Source organism: Denticeps clupeoides, chromosome 18 (genome assembly GCF_900700375.1).
Source record: "Denticeps clupeoides chromosome 18, fDenClu1.1, whole genome shotgun sequence".
In the NCBI taxonomy this organism is placed as follows: domain Eukaryota; kingdom Metazoa; phylum Chordata; class Actinopteri; order Clupeiformes; family Denticipitidae; genus Denticeps; species Denticeps clupeoides.
This window is the reverse complement of record NC_041724.1, coordinates 15991714-16014059: the sequence shown is the minus strand read 5'-3', so window position 1 is coordinate 16014059 and position 22346 is coordinate 15991714. Positions and strand designations below refer to the sequence as shown.

Genomic DNA, 22346 nt, shown 5'->3' with positions numbered 1-22346 from the left:
GTTTGTCTCACTGTTCCTTCTTGTTCTCCTCGCTCTCTCTCTCTCTCTCTCTCTCTCTCTCTCTCTCTCACTCTCAATCTGTCTCTTAGAGCCCCAGCTGAAGGGGATCGTGACGAAGCTCTACAGCCGACAGGGTTTCCATCTGCAGCTCCAGGCAGACGGAACCATCGATGGAACAAAGGAGGAGGACAACGGTTACAGTAAGTGCTCGCTTCTGGCCCTGAGGTGTCACCTGATGTCCTTGGTCCTGTCTCCTATTCACTTTTTATTTGCTTGATCAGCTGAGACATAGAAAGTGAACTAACATTGACACCGTTAAAATTCACCCTGAGGCCGGGTCGTGTATGACAATCTACTCACAGCATTCATACATGCCACACCGGAAGAGTCGCAGTCACTCGTCAGTGCATTGTTTTCCTTTTAAACCCAGTGTAGCAATGTAGCTCCAGTTAAAGCTGCACAATGATGATGGAGGATGAGAATGTGGTCGGAAATAAGTGGTGTGGTTCTCTTAGTCATTGGATAATGGCACCAGCCTCAAAAGGTCATTTTCCAGTGCTTAGCGCACCTTTCAGATCTCTTTACTACCATTGAAGCCATTTACAAGAGATGTAAATACGCTACCACCTGCCTCTCTGTCATTCAGCAGCACGCATGGGATATATCTGTACAGGGAATGATCAACCTTGCGGTTGAATAGACAGAACACATTCAGTAAATGTTCTTTAAATTCAATGCCAGTTGAATCGCTGTATGAGGTATGTAAAAGTCAGACTACACCCCCACTTTAGGAACCAGTGCTATAAACAGCTGTTGCATAAATACCACAAGAACTCATTCAATGTCTTTGTTCCATGCAATAATATCTAGGTATGGGACTATACAGCGAAGCATGCATGGAAAGACTTTCTTTAGAAATGTAACAGACTACAATATAGTGTATCAATAATATGGTGAATTGTATGCTTAAATATAATCACAATGGTTTAATGAAACAGCACTGCTGTCGGTGGGCAAATTAGCTGCAAAGCAACATGGTGAAGGCATCCTCACTGGCTGTGTGGTGCCATTGTAGCATTACATTTAGATTTATGGCAATAAGCAGATGCTCTTATTAGTAGTTACAGGGACATTGCCCTTCAGGGTTTAGTGTCTTGCTAAGGGACACAGTGGTATTAAGTGGGGTTTGAATTTGGGACTTCTGGTTCATAGGCAAGTGTCTCAACCACTAGTTTACTATGACAGTGGATGGGTCTATCAATCTTTTGTCTCTTTCCTCACTTTGATTTGGTTGCAAGACAGAAAGTGGGGTGCACACCCGCAAACATGTCAATGAAACACTGATGCTACCAGAAATTATTTAAAAGTGAAAGTGACTGTTTTTGTCATTCTGATACACTGCAGCACAGCACCTTTGCGAGCAGTGGGCAGCCCTGACGGGTACCTGGGGAGCAGTGTGTGGGGATGGTACCTTGATCAAGGGGACTTCAGTGGCGGAATTTGATCCCGAGTCCACTTCCTTACCCTTATCAACAGTAGTAGAGGCAAAGTCTTGTAGAAGATCCGTTAAATGGGTTGCCACTGTAATTTAATGAGCTGTGAAACACAACTGTGAAACATCTAATTATGCATAAATAAATTAATATCTCATAGCTAATGAAGAGGAGCCTGGTCACCTGACTGGAAGCCTCTGCAAAAGCGAGTGCAGGTCCATCTCCAGAAGGCGGCCAAGCCGCTGCATGGCCTGTGCGTCAGAAGGCGCCGCATGGTTCGCTGTCGTGGCATTAATGTAATCGGCGCTACATCACACCAATGCTAAACGGATGTGGCGCTCGGGCAGGGGGGTGGGTGCTGTGAAATAGCACCATGATATTCAGTTAGTCATTTGGCAGTGACGAGATGCACATCCCCTGCATTTTGTGTCCATGGAGGTCTCGGGCCACTCTGATGGGGCAAATTCTCCTTTATCCTTGGAGACAGGTGCTGAGGTGGGATATAATGGAATTGGGATAGGAGCTTGCCGCATGAGCCACTTCCCTGCATGCAACAACTCTTCTTCTCCTCTTTTTTTTTCTCACAATCAGAGATGAGGTTACATAACTGCGGCCCACTTTCCCCGCCAAATTGTCATTTCATTCTATTTCATTTTGGATCAAATTTTAAACAGCTGAAACAGGATGAAGAGCTGGGATGTAAAGATATTTCTCTCAGCGTTTCACACGGTTACAAAAATAGAATTGTTAGGAGCTTGGTGCTCTTGTCTCCATGGTGATGGTAGTGCATGGAGAAGAGGGCCTACTCAAATGGACACACTTTACCACACAGTCGCTGCGGAAGAGCATGCTGTGTAAAGTATAATGGGACATAGTACCATAGAAATGTTCATTGATGTCAGGTTTTTGCTCACTGAACTCTTTGAGTTTTTTAGAAGGTGATGTCAATATTTCGACAGAAGTGTCGAAGCTTTTATAATGCACAAAACATCATTACAATAATTATAGCGCAACAATTCAATACTGAAACTGATATAATTAACTAAATTGAACACTGACCAACTGAACAAGAACTACTAATAATAATAATAATAATTGTTATTACTATGCTTTAGTGTACGCAATTAAGAATATTAATTTGATGAGTAATCAGCTTCTTGAGCATGTAAGGAATTAATCTGAATAGGAATGTAATATTTGTAAAAATTCTGATATTAATTTGCCATTGCACAGTAGAATTTAGAGAAATTAATAGTTACTCATTCATTGGCACAAAATTATATACACTCAGGGTCATGTGGTGGTTACACACCACAGCACAGCACTCAGTGCACACACATGGACCCAGAGTTTTACAAGCATTACTGCAGACCCCCTTTTGTAAAGCCTGATTAAATAGAATTGCACATACATTTACATTGAAAGGAGTTTTTAAAGACCCTTATCCAGAGCGCCTTACAATCAGTAATGACAGGGACAGTCTCCCTGGAGACACTCAGGGTTAAGTGTCTTGCTCAGGGACCCAATGGTAGTAAGTAGAGTTTGAACCTGTGACTTTATGGTCTTCTGGTTCATAGCTGAGTGTCTTACATCCCAACGGAACATCCTGCACTATGCTGGTTTAAGTGGTACTGTGTATTTTAGGAGTATAGATGAAACCATATATGTGTAAACTCTCTGATATAATATTACAATTCATACAGCTCTGTCAATGGAAGGAAATACAGCAGGGATTAATTACTTATTGTGGTTATTTTGGAAAAGAAACTTCCTATCCAGTCTTATGAAGCCTTTGCTTTAATTTGTGTCTATTTAGAAAGGTTAATATCTGTTAATTAATTTTAAAATTATTACCTCCATCAATCCCTTTCCACCACTTGGTTTGTGTAATTTTGCTCATTTAATATTATATGGAAAGTGGTCTGAAATGCTAAATAATGTCAATTGACACTTTCCAAGGTTACTTTCCAATTTTCCATTACACTCTTCCCATTACAAATCCCCTGGGATTTTCATCCTTTGAACCTTGTTTAATCCCTGCAATACATTACGTGAAACAACCATCATTCTATATTGTTGTTCCAGATAGGTACTTCTTTCACAAATTGTAGGTAATGAATAATAAACACTGACCATGGTCCTGATACCTGGAGTGTTTTTTTACAGTCTACTCTGCCACAAGCCATCCTTTAGTCTGTAGCTTGATTGTAGTTAGAAATATTGCATATGACGCAGCATAATTATCTAATGAGCAGCCCCAGAGTGCATAAAATATCTGCCTTTTACAGATATGATCTCCTGGGCGCAAGGCTGATGAATCACTACACACATTTTCACATGAGCAGGGACACGTTGGGTGTCAAGCAGCAGTGCCAATTGTTCAAAACACACCGTGCTCTCTGCACAAACTGATTCTGGTTCTAGGAAGAAGGCTCCATCCTTCCTGTAAGCAGCATCAAGAGGGCCCACTCTTATCAGTGTGAGAGCTTTGAACCTAAAGTTTTCAGTTTGTCCTCATTTGCCCTTCTATACCATCAAGCTCTACATGTATTAGGTCTTTCTGGAAATTATTCACAGAAGAACTCAAAACACATTTAGAATTTACAAGGTTTCTTATTTTAAACAGAGACGTGCTACTGCTTCTGTTTGTTACAAGGTGGCTATCCAGATATGAGCATAGTGATGTTTTGTATAGAAGGTTCTGGAAGCTCATTAAAAGAGCCCAGTAAGGGCATTAGGACCTCATGGGGTGAAAAAGGGAGGTGTGCTTTTAAAAGTGGCAGCAGCAGCAGCTTCTCACAGGTTTGATTTTCTCTATGCTTTCCACACACACACACACACACACACACACGCATTCACAGGTGCTCTATGAAGTATAGGTAATTGAGTTCTCCCTTGAAATTCCCCAGTGGTGAAGTACAGGTAATCCCTCTGAAATTAGGTCTACCATAGCAGTGAGAAAAACAACAAATAAAAACCCCTGTACAACCCCTGTTAAAACGGAGCCTGGGTGGCTCTTGGTCTTTCAGAAGCTGCTGCCCATGCCTGACCTGAAAGCATGAATCATGAATCGTGTGGAGACGTGTTTCCAGATGTTCCCAGACTCCCATCAGAGCTCCAGATGAGAGCAGAATATCAGGAGAGAGGTTTTTTTTTTTTTGGTTTATTTTAGCTGAATGATGTGGGCAGCAGTCACATCTCCACAGCCTTTCTCCCTCATCCGCATGAAACATTAACAAACATTTCTGCTGGAAAATCAAAAAGGAGGAGCAATTCTAGCGGAGGTGGGTGGAGGTTAGGAAACGCAGCAGGAGGTGCAGGGAAATAATCAGCTCCTGTCTGCAGCAGTCTCTGGAGGAGCATGAGTAAAAGCAACGAGGTTTCATGGAAAGGCGCCACCACGCCTGCAACAGAACTACTTTCACTGCTTGGTGTCCTTGGGTCAGGATCACACAGGGACATGTCAAATAAGGCCATTTTACTTGCACACACACTGCTTTATGACTGTGGTTTGTCCAAGTTCACTCTCAAGTGGTTCATTTAGTGTGACACAGCACAGCAAAGGCTTCAAAAACAACACGCCATGTCAGACGCCAGTTTTAAGAGGGGAATTAGACACAATCCCTGTAGTTGCCAACATGAACCATTATCTGACCATTAAACCAGTATTTATATGCAAATTGTTGTAAAAAGATTAACAAAGGTGGTGCTTTTTTAAATGATATTTCACTTTAGCACTAGTTTCAACAGTGCAGCAATAGTGCAGTGCAATAGTTCTGGAAGCAGCTGTGAAACCTTTTTTTGTTGTTGTTTGTTTATACATTCTTTGTAAATTTGTATGTTAAATGTAATTAAGAGATACTTGACTGATTCATATCTGATCATTTACATGAATTACAATGCATACAGTTCACTGTTAATAAGAACCCCGATCTGCCATCATAATAACAGTATGCCTGTAATAACAATTTGTCTGTATCCAATTACCTAATTTTATTAATGAGACATTAATACAGAACTGGTGTCTGGACCCGCCGACCAGACCATGTTTATTAAAATTGGATAAGTCAGATGGGCCAGAGATGTGTGTTACCTGACAAGACAAAGCTGAATATATACTAAAAGTGTATGTGCGATCTTAAGACATTAAAAATGACGTATGTAAAGAAAATGCCAGATTTATGAAATTGTGCACTCGCCCACTTGCAAGCAACATATAAAGTGTGGATTTTCCGCATAATCCGCCGTCCTCCCTTCAACCATACATGCAAATAACTTCATGAATATTTAAACCTCCAAACCGAAAAAAAAGTTAAACGAATGGTGTGAATGAAGTGAGTGCAGCAAACAGGACAGTGGCCAAAAATTAATCATAAAAAAATTGCAGCATGCAGCATATCGAAAGAGCGTGTCTGCTACCGGAAGCATATCGAAGCTGACACCTCTGGCAACCCGGATGGCTTCAGTACTGGGGGGAAACAGGTGTGTGTAGGGTGGCGTCTGAGAAAGAGGGAGACATAAACATGGTCTCTCTCACATTGGTCCCAGCTTAGCACCAAAAAGCAGCTCCAAAAAGCACACATCTAGGCAATCTATTACATTTTATGATCCAATCATCATCATGAGCCAAAAAATCTTCATGGAACACCTGTTCTCTTCCAATTCTGCCATTGGCATAATCTTCTAACAATGTCAGCGCATCCATTATGTCACGAACAAATAAAGGTGTTTATGTGGTTTCAGCAATCAGACTGATTGTTTCCTACCGTGTCCAAATGTCTGTGATAATCACAGCCACCACTTATCCATTTACATTTCAACCTCTGTGGTGCATAGATTAAAAACAGTTATAAATGTGACCCCTGACCTGTCGAGAAATAGTACTGAACCAGTTTTTCTGCATTTAGGCCACCTGTCTGTGACTGAGACATCAAGTCAAAAATTCCATCTGTGTGATTTTCTATGAGACCCATTATCTGAAGCTTGTTTCACTGAGAGAGAAACTTTACTTACTGTTTTCTTTTTAATTAAATACAATGTTATGTAACAGTGCCATTTTTTCCCACTGATGCTGGCAGGTCGGTCTGTTTGCACAGATGCTGCGTAACAGGATAGAAAGACTTTTTATTGTGCTTTTGGATTTGTTGGCAGAGATGTGAGATTCAGGTTCATTGGTGAATACAGAGAAGAGCGGGTGATGAATATTAAAACATTTCAGTTTCAGAGACCATGGAGGATGTAGGCATTCGGCCTTCCCAGACAGTGGTATGGCAGGCATATCTGGAATTTTTCCCCACAGAACATCGAAATGAACAAAAGACCAAAGATCAGTTTACATATCTGAGTATCTCATCTGATTTTTTTCTCCTCAGCCATGTTCAACCTCATTCCTGTCGGGCTTCGGGTGGTGGCCATCCAGGGTGTGCAGACCAAGCTTTACCTGGCCATGAACAGTGAGGGCTATCTGTACACATCAGTAAGTACCTGTATGAAATATGCCACATAGAAAGAATTGTTGTTTGTGTGTGTGTGTGTGTGTGTGTGTGTATTCCACGATCACCATGATATATTTCTATTGTACCTGTGACCTGTCCTGGGGTGTAAAAGATAAAATTTTCTTGAATAGTCTTTGTCAGTCAGCACCCCTTTATTACACAATAAGTAGCAGCAATAAATAAAACTGGAAAGGGATCATGGGACCATTGACAGCTGTCAATGGGTTAAGTCATTATTTTAACCTGACAGACAAGTTTAGTTTTGTGGTCAGTAACTGCAGCACATGGAATTATTAGATGAAATAAAAGGTCATAGGCAGTATAGATAGATTTAGATATACAGTATAAAAACATAATAGCTATTTTACATAGTGTAATAAAGACGATCAAGTCTTGGACTGTCTTTATGTGGAGATACTTTGACTATGAGGGCAGCTGCTAAGTTTCAGATGACAGGCTGGCAGGTTGGCAGAGCACAAAACATGCTGAGAACACTTGTGGACTAGCTGCAGGTTGCAGGGTGTGATGGACTGTTTAGGAGCTTGAGCCAGCATGTTTGTCTGGACAAAAGAACTGATAAAGGTCACATCAACTTTTTGGGGGCATTGAAGAAATCTTGTATAATTTTGTAAACTACACAAGATTGTAACTTGTAAAAGAAAATGTAAATGTGATGTGTTTTGATGGAAATAAATACAATACAGGAAAGGAAAGGAAAATAAAAAACAAACTATACAGATATCTAGGTTTCTGCAGAACACAATATCTCACAAAAGACCTCAAGTGTATTGTTGCATTTATACCACCCACTATTTCTCTATTTGTCTTTAAATATGTGCATCACATTTTTTTCAACTGCATACACAACTGTCTCACATCTGAATTGTTGCTTCAGTTTATGGTGATAAAAACGAAAAGCATGAACTGGGATGAGCCCAGTTCACCTATAAAAGATTGAAGAAAGAAGAAGTGACTGTCACATGTGATACACAGCATCACAGCACACGGTGCACACAGTGAAATTAGTCTTCTGCATTTAACCCATCACCCTGAGTGAGCAGTGGGCAGCCATGACAGGCGCCCGGGGAGCAGTGTGTGAGGACGGTGCTTTGCTCAGTGGCACCTCACTGGCACCTTGGCGGATCGGGATTCGAACCGGCAACCTTCTGATTACGGGGCCGCTTCCTTAACTGCTAGGCCACCACTGCCCCTAACAGGAGAACTGCATTGGCCGGGAATCTTCCCATTTTCTCATGCTCTAACTTATTTCCAGTTTACCGGATCTTAATGTCCTAGGAACAGTTGTGGTTTTGTCTTTAGAAACATTGTCCATAAAGCATTTATTTATTAATTATAGCAAACTCCTACAGTGAATCAGCTGCCAGTGCATCTGATCATGTGGCATAAACAGTTAAAAAAGCTGGAAAGAAATATTGCTTTTCACTCTTAAGCCTACCAAGACATCAGGTCAGGACATTATTTATGGCATTGGCGTAATGTGACAAGCTGCTTCCTGAATGATGTATCTTAGCAACAACTACATCTGCATCATTACATCTATTGGACCATGTGTTAGAATCACAGGCCAGCTTGGATTGCAAAACATGACCATGTGGTGTCCACTGAATGCTTATAAAATTTTTGCGTACCTCTACTTTTATCTTTTAAAGTCAGATATTTCAATCAGTCATGCAACATCACTGTACTGTGTCATTATTGCATTTGTCTAAACCATTTATTGCATATAAAAAATATCATACCAGACAACAAAATATAATTCTGATACCATACAAGTTACCTTTTGTTACACTGTAGGTTGTACACTGTATAGGTACAGTGGGGTATTAGATTAGTGGATTAGATATGAACCAGAAAACCACAAAGTCACAGGTTAAAACCTCACTTACTACCACTGTACCCCTGAGAAGACAGTTAACCCTGAGTGTGTCCAGGGGCACTGTCTGGATTAATGCCATGCATTTAAATGTAAATGTATATTGTAACAAGATCCTGTAGTGTGTGACCAAAGTTTTGGCAAACTAGTTGGGCTGTACCCACCATGTCCTGCACTCAACTGTGGATTGGGTACAACAGCATGCATATTGTTAAAACTGTTTTGTTGGTGCACCCTATGTATTGCAGCTGCAAATGCTGAACTGTATGACATAATAATTTTCTTGTTATGAAGCTAACATCAGTTTCATACTGAACAAAAAAAAAACAAATTTGAACACAATCAACTCATCAACTGAACTGACATCAAGGTGAATGAAATCACCTGAAAGAAATGGCTTGTGGATAGGTGACCTTTTAAGGGTGAATCTTCTCATGCACTTGTGCACAAACTCTTCTCCAATCCACCTGAATGAAACAGCGTTATGTTTTTTTTTTACCAAGCATAATTTTTAACATATCAGGTTGCAAATTTGAAGCCTGTTCTTACTTCAGTCCATTTCATGTATATTTTGACAAATAAACTATACTGAACATACATAAAAGTCCATAAAAACTTCTTGTAAATGGCAGCAGTCATGCTTTTAAGTTTTCACACTTAAATTTGTATGAATGTAATGTAATGTTTTTTTTATAAAGATCTGTTATTAAAAAGAGGGGCAGTGGTGGCCTAGCAGGTAAGGCAGTGGATTCGTGATAAGAAGGTTGCTGGTTCAAATATCGAACCGCCAAGGTGCTACTGAGGTACCATCCCCACACATTGCTCCCCTGCAGAGAACACATTTGTTGTAATGATTTTCACTTCACTTTTACTGTTGTCTTGTGTTGTGCTCTCTGCTCTCATGCCCTTGCCTGGCTAACCTTGCCCTGCTCAGTTGTAGTGGACTATAGCGCCTTCTGGTGAGGGCCACGGTTGTTCTTCATCTGGACTTGTGCTTCCAGTAATGTTCTGTCCCTTTATTTATTTATTATTCATTTTTAAATGTGTATTTGCCCCTTAGGGAGAACACTCTCTGGCAAAACTGCTGATACACACAACATTGAAGAATATCGATCTCGTACTCTAATACCACAAATGCACTCATCCATCAGACATAATGATACGTTATGAATATGGATCTCACTGCATACATCACATACAGCATATTCTTGTGTGGGCTATACGATATATTATTTCTTGTGTTTTATAGTGGTTCCTTCACAGGTTGGCCGATACCGCGAAGAACACAGGCTGGTGTGTTTTGTTGTAACTATCTTGTTAGTGGGATATAGATAAAGAGGCTGTTTTTTAGTGCCCTATGCAGTGTGTCTGTCGCTGCTGCTATGACACCCTTGTTGCTCTGCCAGCCAGTAGCAGCCCAGCAGCAAAGGGACATCCCCAGTCATTGGTCACAAGAGAAAGTCGTGACACAGTCGAGGCTGTGTCCCTAGATTATTCCCCAGCATGTAGTTAAGGCACTCTGGTTCTTTTTATTTAATTAAAATGTTTGTGTGTGTGTGTTTGGTACTGAAAATATAACACACATACACTCATACATCCACTGAGAAGATAAATTGTAACTTTTTTTTTAAAATCTGAATTACAACGAGGTTTCAGTTTTGCGGTTCCGTTTCAGTTTATTAGTACACTAAATCATTGCCCCTTTACATGAGGAAACATTAGCACCTGGTACTATAAAAAATCTTAAAAATATGGCATTCAGTGTTCTGTACCTGTCTTTATTTTTCATAGAAAAAATATTCCTGTCCATTGCTGTTTAGTTAAAATGTAAATGTGTGCAATAGGACCCCAGGGTACTGTTCATTCTATGTTTGTCCCAGAAAAGTTATTCTCATTGAATTAAGCACAGACAGGCAGAGGTTTGTAAGGTTTCGATGTATGATATATGTGTTCCTGTGTGTGTGTGCCACAGAGAGACAGAGAGTTAGCCAGATAAAGGACAAGAGGGATCGCTTGGCTGTGTGGGTGAGGCAGTGTGCAGCATTGGAAATGTATGCATCCATCAGCCTGGCAGTGTGTGGGAAGAGAAAGAATCAATTAAAAATGTATTCGCTTCTCTTTTCCCCTCTTTTTACTTCTTTTTTTTTTGCTTAAATTTGATACATGTTGATGTATTAACATATTATGTTACATATCACATACATATTACGTAGGCAGTGGTAGCCTAGCAGGGAAGAAAATAGACCCATTATTAGAAGGTTGCCGGTTCGAATCCACAACAAAAGGATAAAAGAAATGAAAATACATCAATGACAGAATCATTGATCACTGACATAGCAGCATATAGCTCAGTGGACTAAGACTCTGTGCCTGTTAGTTGAAGGTTGCCAGTTCGAGCCCAGCCTCCCCGTGTCTGTGGCTCTTGTTGTCTTTAACCTCCAGCTCCCTGGGCAACACAACAAGTGACCTCTACGTCATACTAATATGTACATATAATTTTAATATGTAAATATAATTGTTCTGCAGAAGGGTCCTGCCCCAGCAACAAGCATTTGTACCCATATATGTACACATTGGTACCATTTCTCTGTGTACAATCCCCAAACACTGCAGCAGGGGTGATGGTTAAAAGCACATTTCGTTGTGTATATTGTACATTGTATTGTGCTTTAATAAATAGTTGCATCTTTGCAGAGGCTTGACTACAGTGGATGTCAGTCAATAATATATAATATTATAATATTTCTATTGATATTGGCAATACAATTTCTTCCTGTGTAAAATAATGAAACCTGGGTTTCTGAATTTTAACGCTGATCATAATTGTGGTGCTTGGAGAGACCAGTATTTTTGTGGGTGTTTTGCACTCTGAAAGGTTTGAGAAGCACTGTTATTTTTGGTTTCTGTTGTTGTGGTAACAATGCAGACAAGAAATGTTCCAGTGAATACAGTGAACATCCACTTATGAGAGCTTAAATATTTAGGGAGAATGTTGTGTGAATATGGACACATTTGTACTGAAATTCATGTCCTAAATGCATTTTCTTTTCCTTGTATGAAAAAGATAACACATCAAGAATGTTTTTGTGACCATGTCCAATTAAAAGAGTGGAATGCTGGGAAATCACTGATCCATGTGGGGCATTAAAGGTTGTGATCAACCTCACTGCTGCTTTTAAAAACTGCAACTACACGTGCAGAATTGTGCTGCCCAGAGACTTGTGCATGTTCCACTTAAATCATCTTGCTGAAAGAAACATTCATACTAAAATTGGCTTTTTATTGCAGAAAAACATTGGCTTTTTTATCCTGAACCATAGTGTCAGACCATAGTGTCGAAAAATGGCTGAATCCTTCACCGCAGCTGGTATTCTGATTGGTTTGGAGCTTGGGCTAAATTGACTGGACTTGGTCTAATGCTGCTTTGTGTAATATTGATAGCGCTTCAGCAAGGATCTGTAAATTGGGTTTTATATAGATCTGACCAGATTGATCTGTACTATCCTGAGCAGAGTCATTGCCTAGTGTCTTACGGTGGAACTGGAGCTATTTTTCTGCTTGCAGGAGGCATCATTGGGCTTTAATTATGACCCAAGGGAATTCTTGCAAAAGTATAAAATTATAACAATCAAGCCATGTTCCTGGAACAGGAGAGAAGAACAAATATCAATAGCTGTCATTTCCACCATTTTTTTTTTTACAGATAAATTATCAGTTTGTTTGGGTTTGGGGAATCGATGTTTTACTGTATTTTCTTTTAGAGGGTGGTTGTAATATATGAGCAGTATATTATGAGCAGTGTAATGTGTTTCTCTTGAATAAGGATGAGATGAGGTTGGAAAGAGAGTGCAGAATAAGACATTACAGGAAGACACTGTTGAGTGAAGGAGAGAAGGAAATTCCAGGGGGAAGGAGGAGGGGGAAGGGCGTTCAGCAGGCGAGGAAATGAGAGGGAAAAGGAGAAATCTTGGCAACTGTGGGATGTATGTGCAATTAAAATAGATGAAATATAGTAGAATGATGTATTGTATCAGGTGTCATACACAGAAGATATGATGACTGGTGAGAGGGTAAAAATGAGGAGGAGGGAAGGAGTGCAGTAATAAATAAAGATGCACATGGGGAGGGCAGATGAACTGTGCAGTAGGATCAAGTTGAAAGGAAATGAATGAAGGAAGCAATGCAGCCGGGAGATGTTTTTGGGGGTCTGGATCAAGAGACTCCCCCCAACCCCCTCCTTTCTTTCCTCAAGCACATGTACATGTTGTGCCAGTGAGCTTCGTCACGCGGGGATACCCTGTGGGGGAGGGGAGTCCTGCAGACGGTAAGACATAAAATAGTTCGAGGGTGGGTGGGGTTTGGGGGAGGTGACGGTGTGGGGTTTTCCTCCAACACGAGAGCAGAAATGAAATATGCATCATGCGGCCTCTGTTTGGACTGAAGATGCCCGCAGTGGGGGGTATGGAGAGCGAAAATCAGAACACAACAAAAAGGAAGCCATTTTTTCCTGCACAGCAACCAGAAAAAATCGATAATATCTATATAACAGGCTTTTCCTGCTACACTGCCATATTGGCATAAAAATTATGTACTTACTTCCCACAGCCCACCCATGTTTTTCAGCTTCTTAGATTAAAGTAATTAGTCCCATTTGGCCAAAGTAGAGGTTGTCATGGTAACTGAATAGCTTAAAGGAGGTCTGTAATAAATAGTTATGTAGCTACAGCTTCAGATAGAGACTCATCATCATCATCATCAGCATCACCTTTTTCATCAGGTTAACCATGGGTGCTTCTGACAGTGTTAGGATTTTCTATTTTTTGTCTAGAGTTTCTAATTTAAATTAATTTATCCGCCTGCATATATTTTCAAGTTCTTTCTGTTTCTTTGTTTCACTTTGTCTCTTCCTGTAAGCAAGATGTCTTCCATAAAGCTTTTAAACAGTGACAGTGATTAAGAACAACTAAGCCTGGCTTCATTCACCTGGCACTTTCTCACATTCTGTACTCAGCTTGCCGGTGGGATACATGCATGCACTGATGACTGTACCTTGTCGTGGGGCGGGTTAGCTTGGCAGGGAGAGTGGCTGGCAGTCTGGGCTTATGCTCCTGGGTGGGAGGAGAGCCAACCTGAATGTCTAACTTTTACAGGTTGTGACATCAGCATACCATTGGAATAGGTTGACAGTTTGAACAGGTTCCCATTTGGATGAGGTGTGCAGAAGAGATGTTGTAAAACATCAGTACATGGATTGGACTGGTATGTTACTTAACCAATAAGTAACAATGTATTAAACTAATCATCAATGTGCAATATGTGCTCCTTCTGGTTTATACATCCACTTGGACGAAAGTTTCTGTACATAACTCTGAATACTAAATATCTTTTGGGTCGGAGAGTATAAATATATAGTACTGGGGTGCCTATAAAAGATTTCTTTCAAAATTAAAGAGTTAAGAGTTACATAGAAATCTACCCTCTACACCCTGCTGGTTGGTTGTTCCAAACTTCTTGGAGAACCACAGACTGAATGATCAGGGCTGCGGGGCTGGCCATATCTGGGTCCCACTGATGTTTGTCAGTTTCGAGCTGATGGCACTACTGGATATCTCTTGATTTCAAATGGAAATCCTTGATTTGTGTTTTACACATCAAGCAGTATGCCGATGCATTATAACTACTTTGTGTCTTGTTGATGTGTTCAGTCCTGCCATAGTGTATGACCTGTGTCATGATCTGTGTCCAGTTTTAAGCCTTTTCTTATACACCTTTTTTTGTTTAGATGTGAAAATGATAATAATGAAAGTGAAGTGACTGTCATTATTAAACACAGCACAGCACACAACTAAATGCGTCCTCTGCTTTTATCACCCTTGGTGACACATTCATTTAAGCATTGTGAATATGACATTTGCTTCCAGCATGCACTGTGAGATATACACATATTTTGGGATATTTTAGGGCAAATTTTAAAACAACCATCCAATATATATATTTTTTTTTTTCATGTAGTGAGAGCAGCACTTTCATTGAGTGATACATTTATATCTTACTTTCAGGAAGTAACTGACTCATGCTGGTGAAACAAATGCAGCTTGCAAACTGTTGCGCTCACTGAACACAGTGACTCATATACTACTGGTCATGTGGTGTGAATTTGTGTTCATGAACTTAAACGGTGCCTTACCAAGCGTGCGTCTGCATCAGGGAAGCACAACCCATGCAATAACAGGAACTCTCTGGGTGTCTATATCAGGCATTTTTATTGCATTCTTACATTTACATTTGTGGCATTTGGCAGATGCCCTTATCCAGAGCATCTTCCAACATCCTTTCATGTTACCATTCTTATTCAGAAATCTGGAACTTCAGTGGGAGGACATACAGATTTAAGTGAAGTGAAAGTGATTGTCAATATGATAAACATCAGCACAACACACGGTGCACAAAGTGAAATGTGTCCTCTGTGAAATGTGCTTCCTTAACCGCTAGCCCACCACTGCCACATGAGGTAGAGCTATTGTTTCTAGGAATGTTTATATAATTTGTATTATCCATGTGTTTATGCAAACCCATCTTCACTATGTCTGTGTCGTTGTCTATGGTGCTTCCCCATGTAAAGGGAGTCTACAGTATACTCTCTACAGCCATAATACAAGGAGTTTCTCAGTGCCAGGTAATGGACCTCTTAACATGAAAAGATTAGAATTGGGAACACTGTGGTTGTTATGTTGACTGTATTCTTGGGCAGGATGTTCTGTAAGGTAATTCTGTATGTATCCAGAGTGAAATTCTTTTGTCATAAACATTTTCAGTGCAACAAGAGGAATAAAGATTAAGGCAATTAAATGGAATAAAATGGAATTACAAAATAACAATATAGCAAAAATCTAACTAATACTTTATATTATCATCATATAACTATAACTATAAGTATAACTATAGCATATAATAAATAACAGATTATCAGTGCAACAAACAATACATGAGCAGAGTTACAGGAGACTAGAGGATTTGCCGAGCAGCATCAAGTGAACACTGGCTGTTGTTTTTGCTGATGCTATTATCCTAATTATCATTAATTGTCCTTTCATGAAATGGAGTTTAAGCCGATCTTTTCTCCAAGCGGATCTTTTTTCGATTGATTCTAATTAATTTGACCTTCAGCTATGGCTCTGCACACCAAATGCTTACATAAAGCCGCTCAGAGACGGCAGCTAATCTTTTTAGACTGTGAAGAGATTGTAATTGTTCGCAAGGGTGCTGTGTTTGAAGGAGAGAGAGGGACAGCTCATCGGTCTGCACCGCTGCAGGCTTGTCGTCCGTCAGTTGGTATGAGGTAGGATGGACTTCAATTGACAAACTTTGACAATTAGTGCTGTGTTTATTTGAAGGAGATGTGTGATTAATGGTGGGCAGGTAGACTGGCTGGCTGGTTGCGCTGTGACCCTCCTAAAAGTAGCTTGGTTCCCAGTGGGTTTCTGCCTTCACCCTCTGACATATAGGAAGCTTAGACATGAGCCGACAGCGTGCTCCCAACCGAGGTGCAATTGTCACCAGCGATGTGTGACACCAGGAGTGTTCCTGTCAGAGTGTGTGGGCGCTGGGTGTTGGTGAGAGTGGGGGACGAGTGCGAACACTGATTTCAATGCTGAAGCATCCCTGCTGGCTCCATATCATAGTCCGTGTGACATTAGCAGGGACTTCAAGGGACTTGCTTTTCTTAATCTCTTTTGGGCAGGAAGGTTGCGGCCTAACTGAACAAGGTGCATTTATGCACATGGCACGTGCAGTGCAAGTCACTCACAAGGTACTACTGCCGAAAGAAATCTTTCTCTAGTGTGACCACTGCCTCATTACCTGCAGTCTGATCAATAGATGAATGAAGAAACATTCATGCTGGAGGAAATCTTTACTTCATTTCAGTGCAAATCTGAATTAGCAGAAACATGTGTTGGACATTAACAGTTCTGGCATTTATCAGATGCCTTTATCCAGATCTATCTACAATCTGTAGTAACCCACTAAGCTACCCTAGACCATTGGTGTGGGTGGCCAGACAAGGTGGCCAATCAGATTTCAAGGGTGTCTGGTGCCACACCTGGTGTACCTGGCATTGAAAAGCTCAATAAATGGGGGCATATATGCATATATGGCATTTTTCGCGGGGCAACAAATTATACCCAATGCATTTTAATGTTACAAGAACACAAAAATCTTCCAATTTTGAACCATAATAAAAAAGGCTCAAATATATAATACACTTCAATGTATTATTTATGTTTCCTTTTACTACAATGGTTTTATGGCACAATAACCTATAACTAGACATCATTTTAGATACACCAGCAAAATGGTGATAATATAATGTCACTAGCAAGACCAAGATTAATGACCTATTCTCCATCCTGAACCTCTGTTTCAGTCACTGTCAAGATCCGTCTGTGGATGGTTTTTGCAAGACCATGGATCATTTGTTAATATCAGTTCAAAGAGGAGCAGACCTGCCTATCTGCAGACAACACCTGTCAAGCAAATGAGAAACAGGACAGTCTAAAACCAATTACATAGAGGGGAGAGCTCGGACCAAGCCCCTTCTGACACTGTTTCTTTTGGCCTCACCAGGCAGCAGTTTTCTTGTAACCCTAACACTTACAGAACTTTTTCAAGACCACGACAATACAGTAGTAAACCAGTGCTTCTTTAGCAACAATTAAAACACATTTTGAAATAAAATTACAGTATATGAAGGACTATACTATAGGGTAAGATTCATAGGGCAAGCACTGTCTGTGGCCTATCATGATTACTAACAACTTTCAGATTTATGGAAGGGTTGTCAAAAATGTGTTTCACTCCAACAATTGAAAAAGATTGCAGGTGCAATGTGTAGGAAATACCTGGAGATTAGGATTTGATGAGTGTCAAATATATGATGAGTGGACAATATATTAGTAAATCTGCCCCAATATATTGTCTCCTAGGCAACAGAACATCCTAACTAAAGCTGGATAAAATTCACAATGAGACATTAACATGAGTACATGCTGGAAGAAGAACATATTAAACATCAAAATATTATGTGCATTCCTGATGCCAACACCTACAGCTATTGGCAAATATTGGCAAGGCTATTCACGACCATGACCATATTCCATTTATTTAATTTGGATATATGTTTTTAAATATAAATTTTTAGTCCATTACCAAATGAATCGAATGTAATATCTAGACTATGTTTTGTGTGGGTGTGTATGTGTGCGTGTGTGTGTCTGTGTCTGTGTGCTGGACAGATGGAAATAGACTGAGTGTGAGATTATGTATACCTTTGTTGGCAGATGCATGTGTGAGCAAGAGAGGGACAAAGAGAGAAAAGATGAGCTTGGCTGTGCGTGGTCTCGTTATCATGTATCATACTTTAATGAAGAGCACTCCCATCAGTGCAGCTCAAGTATACTCAGTGGCTGAAGTACAAAAAAAGGCTCTGTCTTCTGTAACCTCCCCAACCCTTTCCAACAATTGTCCTCAGAGTTTTCCATTTTTTTCTGTCTCTACACCATCTCTCCAGGAACACTTCACCCCCGAGTGCAAGTTCAAGGAGTCTGTGTTTGAAAACTACTATGTGACATACTCCTCCATGATCTACAGACAGCAACAATCAGGCAGGGGCTGGTACCTCGGTCTAAACAAGGAGGGTGAGATCATGAAAGGAAATCATGTGAAGAAAAACAAGCCTGCTGCACACTTTCTGCCCAAGCCTTTGAAAGGTATGGTCCTTTTGTGTTTTATTTCCTCTCCCATTTCACAACCCTGTTGGAGTTTTCATTAACATTCTTGTTACTTGCAAGTAGACATCAGTCATTTGATGCCTATAAATTAAGTCAGTTTACATCAGGGCTTCTACTGTTAAATTCTCAGTAGATTGAAGGGTGGGGTATAATTCTGATATAAAAAAATGTAAAGAACATAAAGAAACATCTAGAAACACAGTACACATAGTTTTCACATAGTTTACTGCTTCAGTGTTTCTAGATCTTTTTGTCAGTTGTTTCTGTGGTGTATTAAAGTAATTTATCAGTTCCTTCTTCAGGTGTTTATTGACAGTTACATCAAGATTATGCAAAGAGTCAACATTTGCAGTGTTGGTCCTTTTTTCCAAGATCTCTGCAATTCCCCATGCCATGTTGTCAATCAACTTCTGGACCAAATCCTGACTGATGGCGACCCATTCCTTCATAATCAGTGCTTTGTCAGAATTTGTGGGTTTTTGTTTGTCCACAAGCCTCCTGAGGATTGACCAGTTCTCAATTGAATGAAGGTCCGGGGAGTTTCCTGGCCATGGACCCAAAATGTCCCCAAGCCACTTAGTTATCATTTTGGCCTCCAATAATACTGATACAGATACTACTGTTCTTGGATGGTTGGAAGAAGTTTGAGGAAAATTGTGAGTGAGTCCAATCCATTGAATGAGACATGAATGGTCACATGAATGTTCTCAGGATGCTTTATTGTTGGCATGAGACAGGACTGATGGTAGTGCTCACTTTTTTACTCTAAACAATATTTTTTCCAGATGCTCCAAACAATCGGAAAGGGGCTTCATTAGAGCAAATGACTCAGTCCTCAGCTGTCCAATCCCTGTACTTTTTTTATCAGTCTGCACTTTGTTTATCTTGAAGATAAGTGACACCAGGCCATCCTCATTCCTGACAGCAGGCCATCCTCCAAAAGTCTTTGCCTCACTGTGTGTTCACCTGCCTGCTGCCATTCCTGAGCAAGCTCTGCACTGGTGGCACCCAGATCCTGCAGCTGCATCATATTTAAGCCTTCTTCACAACACTTGAACCTCTCTCACTGAAGTTTTTTATGATCCGATAAATTGTTTTTTTTTATAGTGGGTACGGTAATATTCAAGCACCCTTAAATATTTCGCTCTTTGTTCAATTGCAGCCATTTGCTAAAATCAGTTAATTTCCTCATTAATGTACACACAGCACCCATATTGACAGAAAAACAAACATTTTTTTTTACAAAATTTTTAATAGAAGCATCCTTTTGATCTAATACAGCCTTGAGTCTTTTGGGGAAAGATGTAAGTTTTTCACTCCTGGATTTGGGAATCCTGTGCCATTCCTCCTTGCATATCCTGTCCAGTGATGGCAGGTTGGATTGTAAATGTTGGTGGACAGCCATTTTTAGGTCACTTCAGAGAGGCTCAATTGGGTTTAAGTCAGGGCTCTGGCTGGGCCATTCAAGAACAGTCATGGAGCACTTTTGAAGCCACTCCATAATTTTATCTTAGGGTCCTTGTCTTGTTGGAATCTCAACCTCCAGCCCAGTCTGAGGTCCTGAGCACTCCGGAGAAGGTTTTTGGCCGCATTCATCTTTCCCTCTATTGCAATTAGTCATCCTGTCCCTGCAGCTGCAAAACACCTCACACAGCATGATGCTGCCATCACTGTTGGGACTGTATGGGACAGGTGATGAGTAGTGCCTGGTTTTCTCTACATATACCACTTAGAATTAAGGCCAAAAAGTTAATCAGACCAGAGAATCTTATTTCTCACCTTCTTGAAGTATTTTAGCAAACTCCATGAGCTTTCAGGTGTCTTGCATGACATACATGTTAGTGAAATGAAACCATTTCTCCAGGAACTTGTTGCTACATGTAAAATTAAACAAAATTAAACATACTGACATAAAGTGCACGTGTCCCATACACATCAAAAGTACATTTCTCATTATATTATGTGACAATATATGTGTGTATATAAATATATGAAATAGTGTGTGTGTGTGTGAGTGTGTGTGTATATATATATATATATATATATATATATATATATATATATATGAAAATAATGCAATTATTGCCATTTTAGATATTGAATAAATACATTGTTATAGTAGTTAATATTATTATATATACTGAAAAGGGCATTGCAAATATATTGGGACAGTTTCTCATGTAATGAAATATATTTACCAATGTATTGCAGTATAAATTGTAGTATATAGCAATATACTTTGTTTCGTAAGGGGTGCGACAAACAATATTGGATAAATAACGTGCAATGCATGAATAACATTTAAGTCAAATAAAACTTGCAGACAACAAAGAAGACAGACAGCGCTAAAATCTATGAAATTGATACTGAAGGTGCCAAGTACAAAAATAGTGAAAGTGTGAATACATTCATCACAAATGTATGGGTCTTGTGGTTTTTACAAAAAAACTGAAGGCAAAGGACTATATGAAATAACACATATGAGGTTAAGTAATTCACAAACAAAACAATCAAAAAAAAAAAAAACAGCAAAAAGGAAGCTTTTGTTGTGATGGGGTTCACTACCTGGGTTCTCTCCACCAACCTACGTTAGACAGCGGAAATGGTTTATGCTGAACAGATTCATCAAACATACTTCACTTTCTCCTGATACAACAAATACTAAATATGTTTCTTGCAATGGATTCTTCAAAATGGCTCCATCTTAGTCCCTATAACCTCCACAGAGTAGGTGCATAGAAACTTTTGACTAGTACTGTATATTAATGAAAAATACCAAGTAACTATGAATTGTTGTTGCATTGCCATGCTTCTAGCGTAGCCCAGACTGGACTAACCAAACCCTGGGTCTTGAGAGTGACAGCTTGAATCCGAGGTCCACCACAGGTTCTTATACACAGTTGGAAAGGGAGGAATTTTCAGTTGCCATAAGATACTACATACTGCACATTTAAACTCAATCTTATTTCATAAGATCCCTGCTGTTGTCAAGCATTTCTGTAGATTCCACAGAAGGGAGAGAATAGCACACGTGGGTCACAGTAGCTAATGAATTACTCTGGGAGTCTTTTGGGGGTGATGTGTCAGTTTGTAATGAAAAATGGTACATGGGGCTGAAAACACAAGGGGCTGCCTTTCCCCTGCCCAACACGCTTGGTCTTCTTGGCAAAGCACTTATTCAGTATTCACATGTCAGCCACAGGCGCGCTGATAGCCTTCAGAGTGTAGCTGAGGACACTGGCACTTTAGAGCAGAGCTTATTCCCAGCTTTCAGCTAAAAATGTTTAGCCTCAAAATGTTTTTTTTTTTTATTATTTAATGATGGTGGTGGAGTGCATGTTGTGAATATGATGTTGCTGCTGTGAAAGCCATTAACGTAAAGTTCATTGCATTGAGATCTTCAAGTGAAAGAGCCTAGAAAAAGACATATTGTTAAAAAATTCCAATAAACAAAAGAGTTTAAGCTGTTATAGCTGCAAAGGGTGGGCCAATTTCATATAAAAAAAACCCAATGGATTATGAATTAATAGGATGCCATTAAAATTCATGTGTGTATAAAGGCAATTACATATAAATATGTACATAATATAATTTAAATGCACTTTTAACATTTTGTGATGACTGGAGTCAGAATGACCATTTAGGAGACTTAGAAGGGATTGAGCCATTGCTTTTT

At 39.9% G+C, this 22346-nt stretch overlaps 1 protein-coding gene across 4 annotated transcripts in view; it reads left to right on the top strand.

The window, feature by feature from the left end:
• fgf13a (fibroblast growth factor 13a) overlaps window positions 1-22346 on the top strand; it is a 106729-nt gene that overhangs the window by 81051 nt on the left and 3332 nt on the right. For all 4 annotated transcript variants that reach the window (XM_028959512.1, XM_028959514.1, XM_028959515.1 and 1 more), the window contains 3 exons: window positions 90-200; window positions 6866-6969; window positions 18451-18649. In XM_028959512.1, the coding sequence (XP_028815345.1) occupies window positions 90-200; window positions 6866-6969; window positions 18451-18649 (414 nt within the window). The remainder of the gene's footprint in view (window positions 1-89; window positions 201-6865; window positions 6970-18450; window positions 18650-22346) is intronic.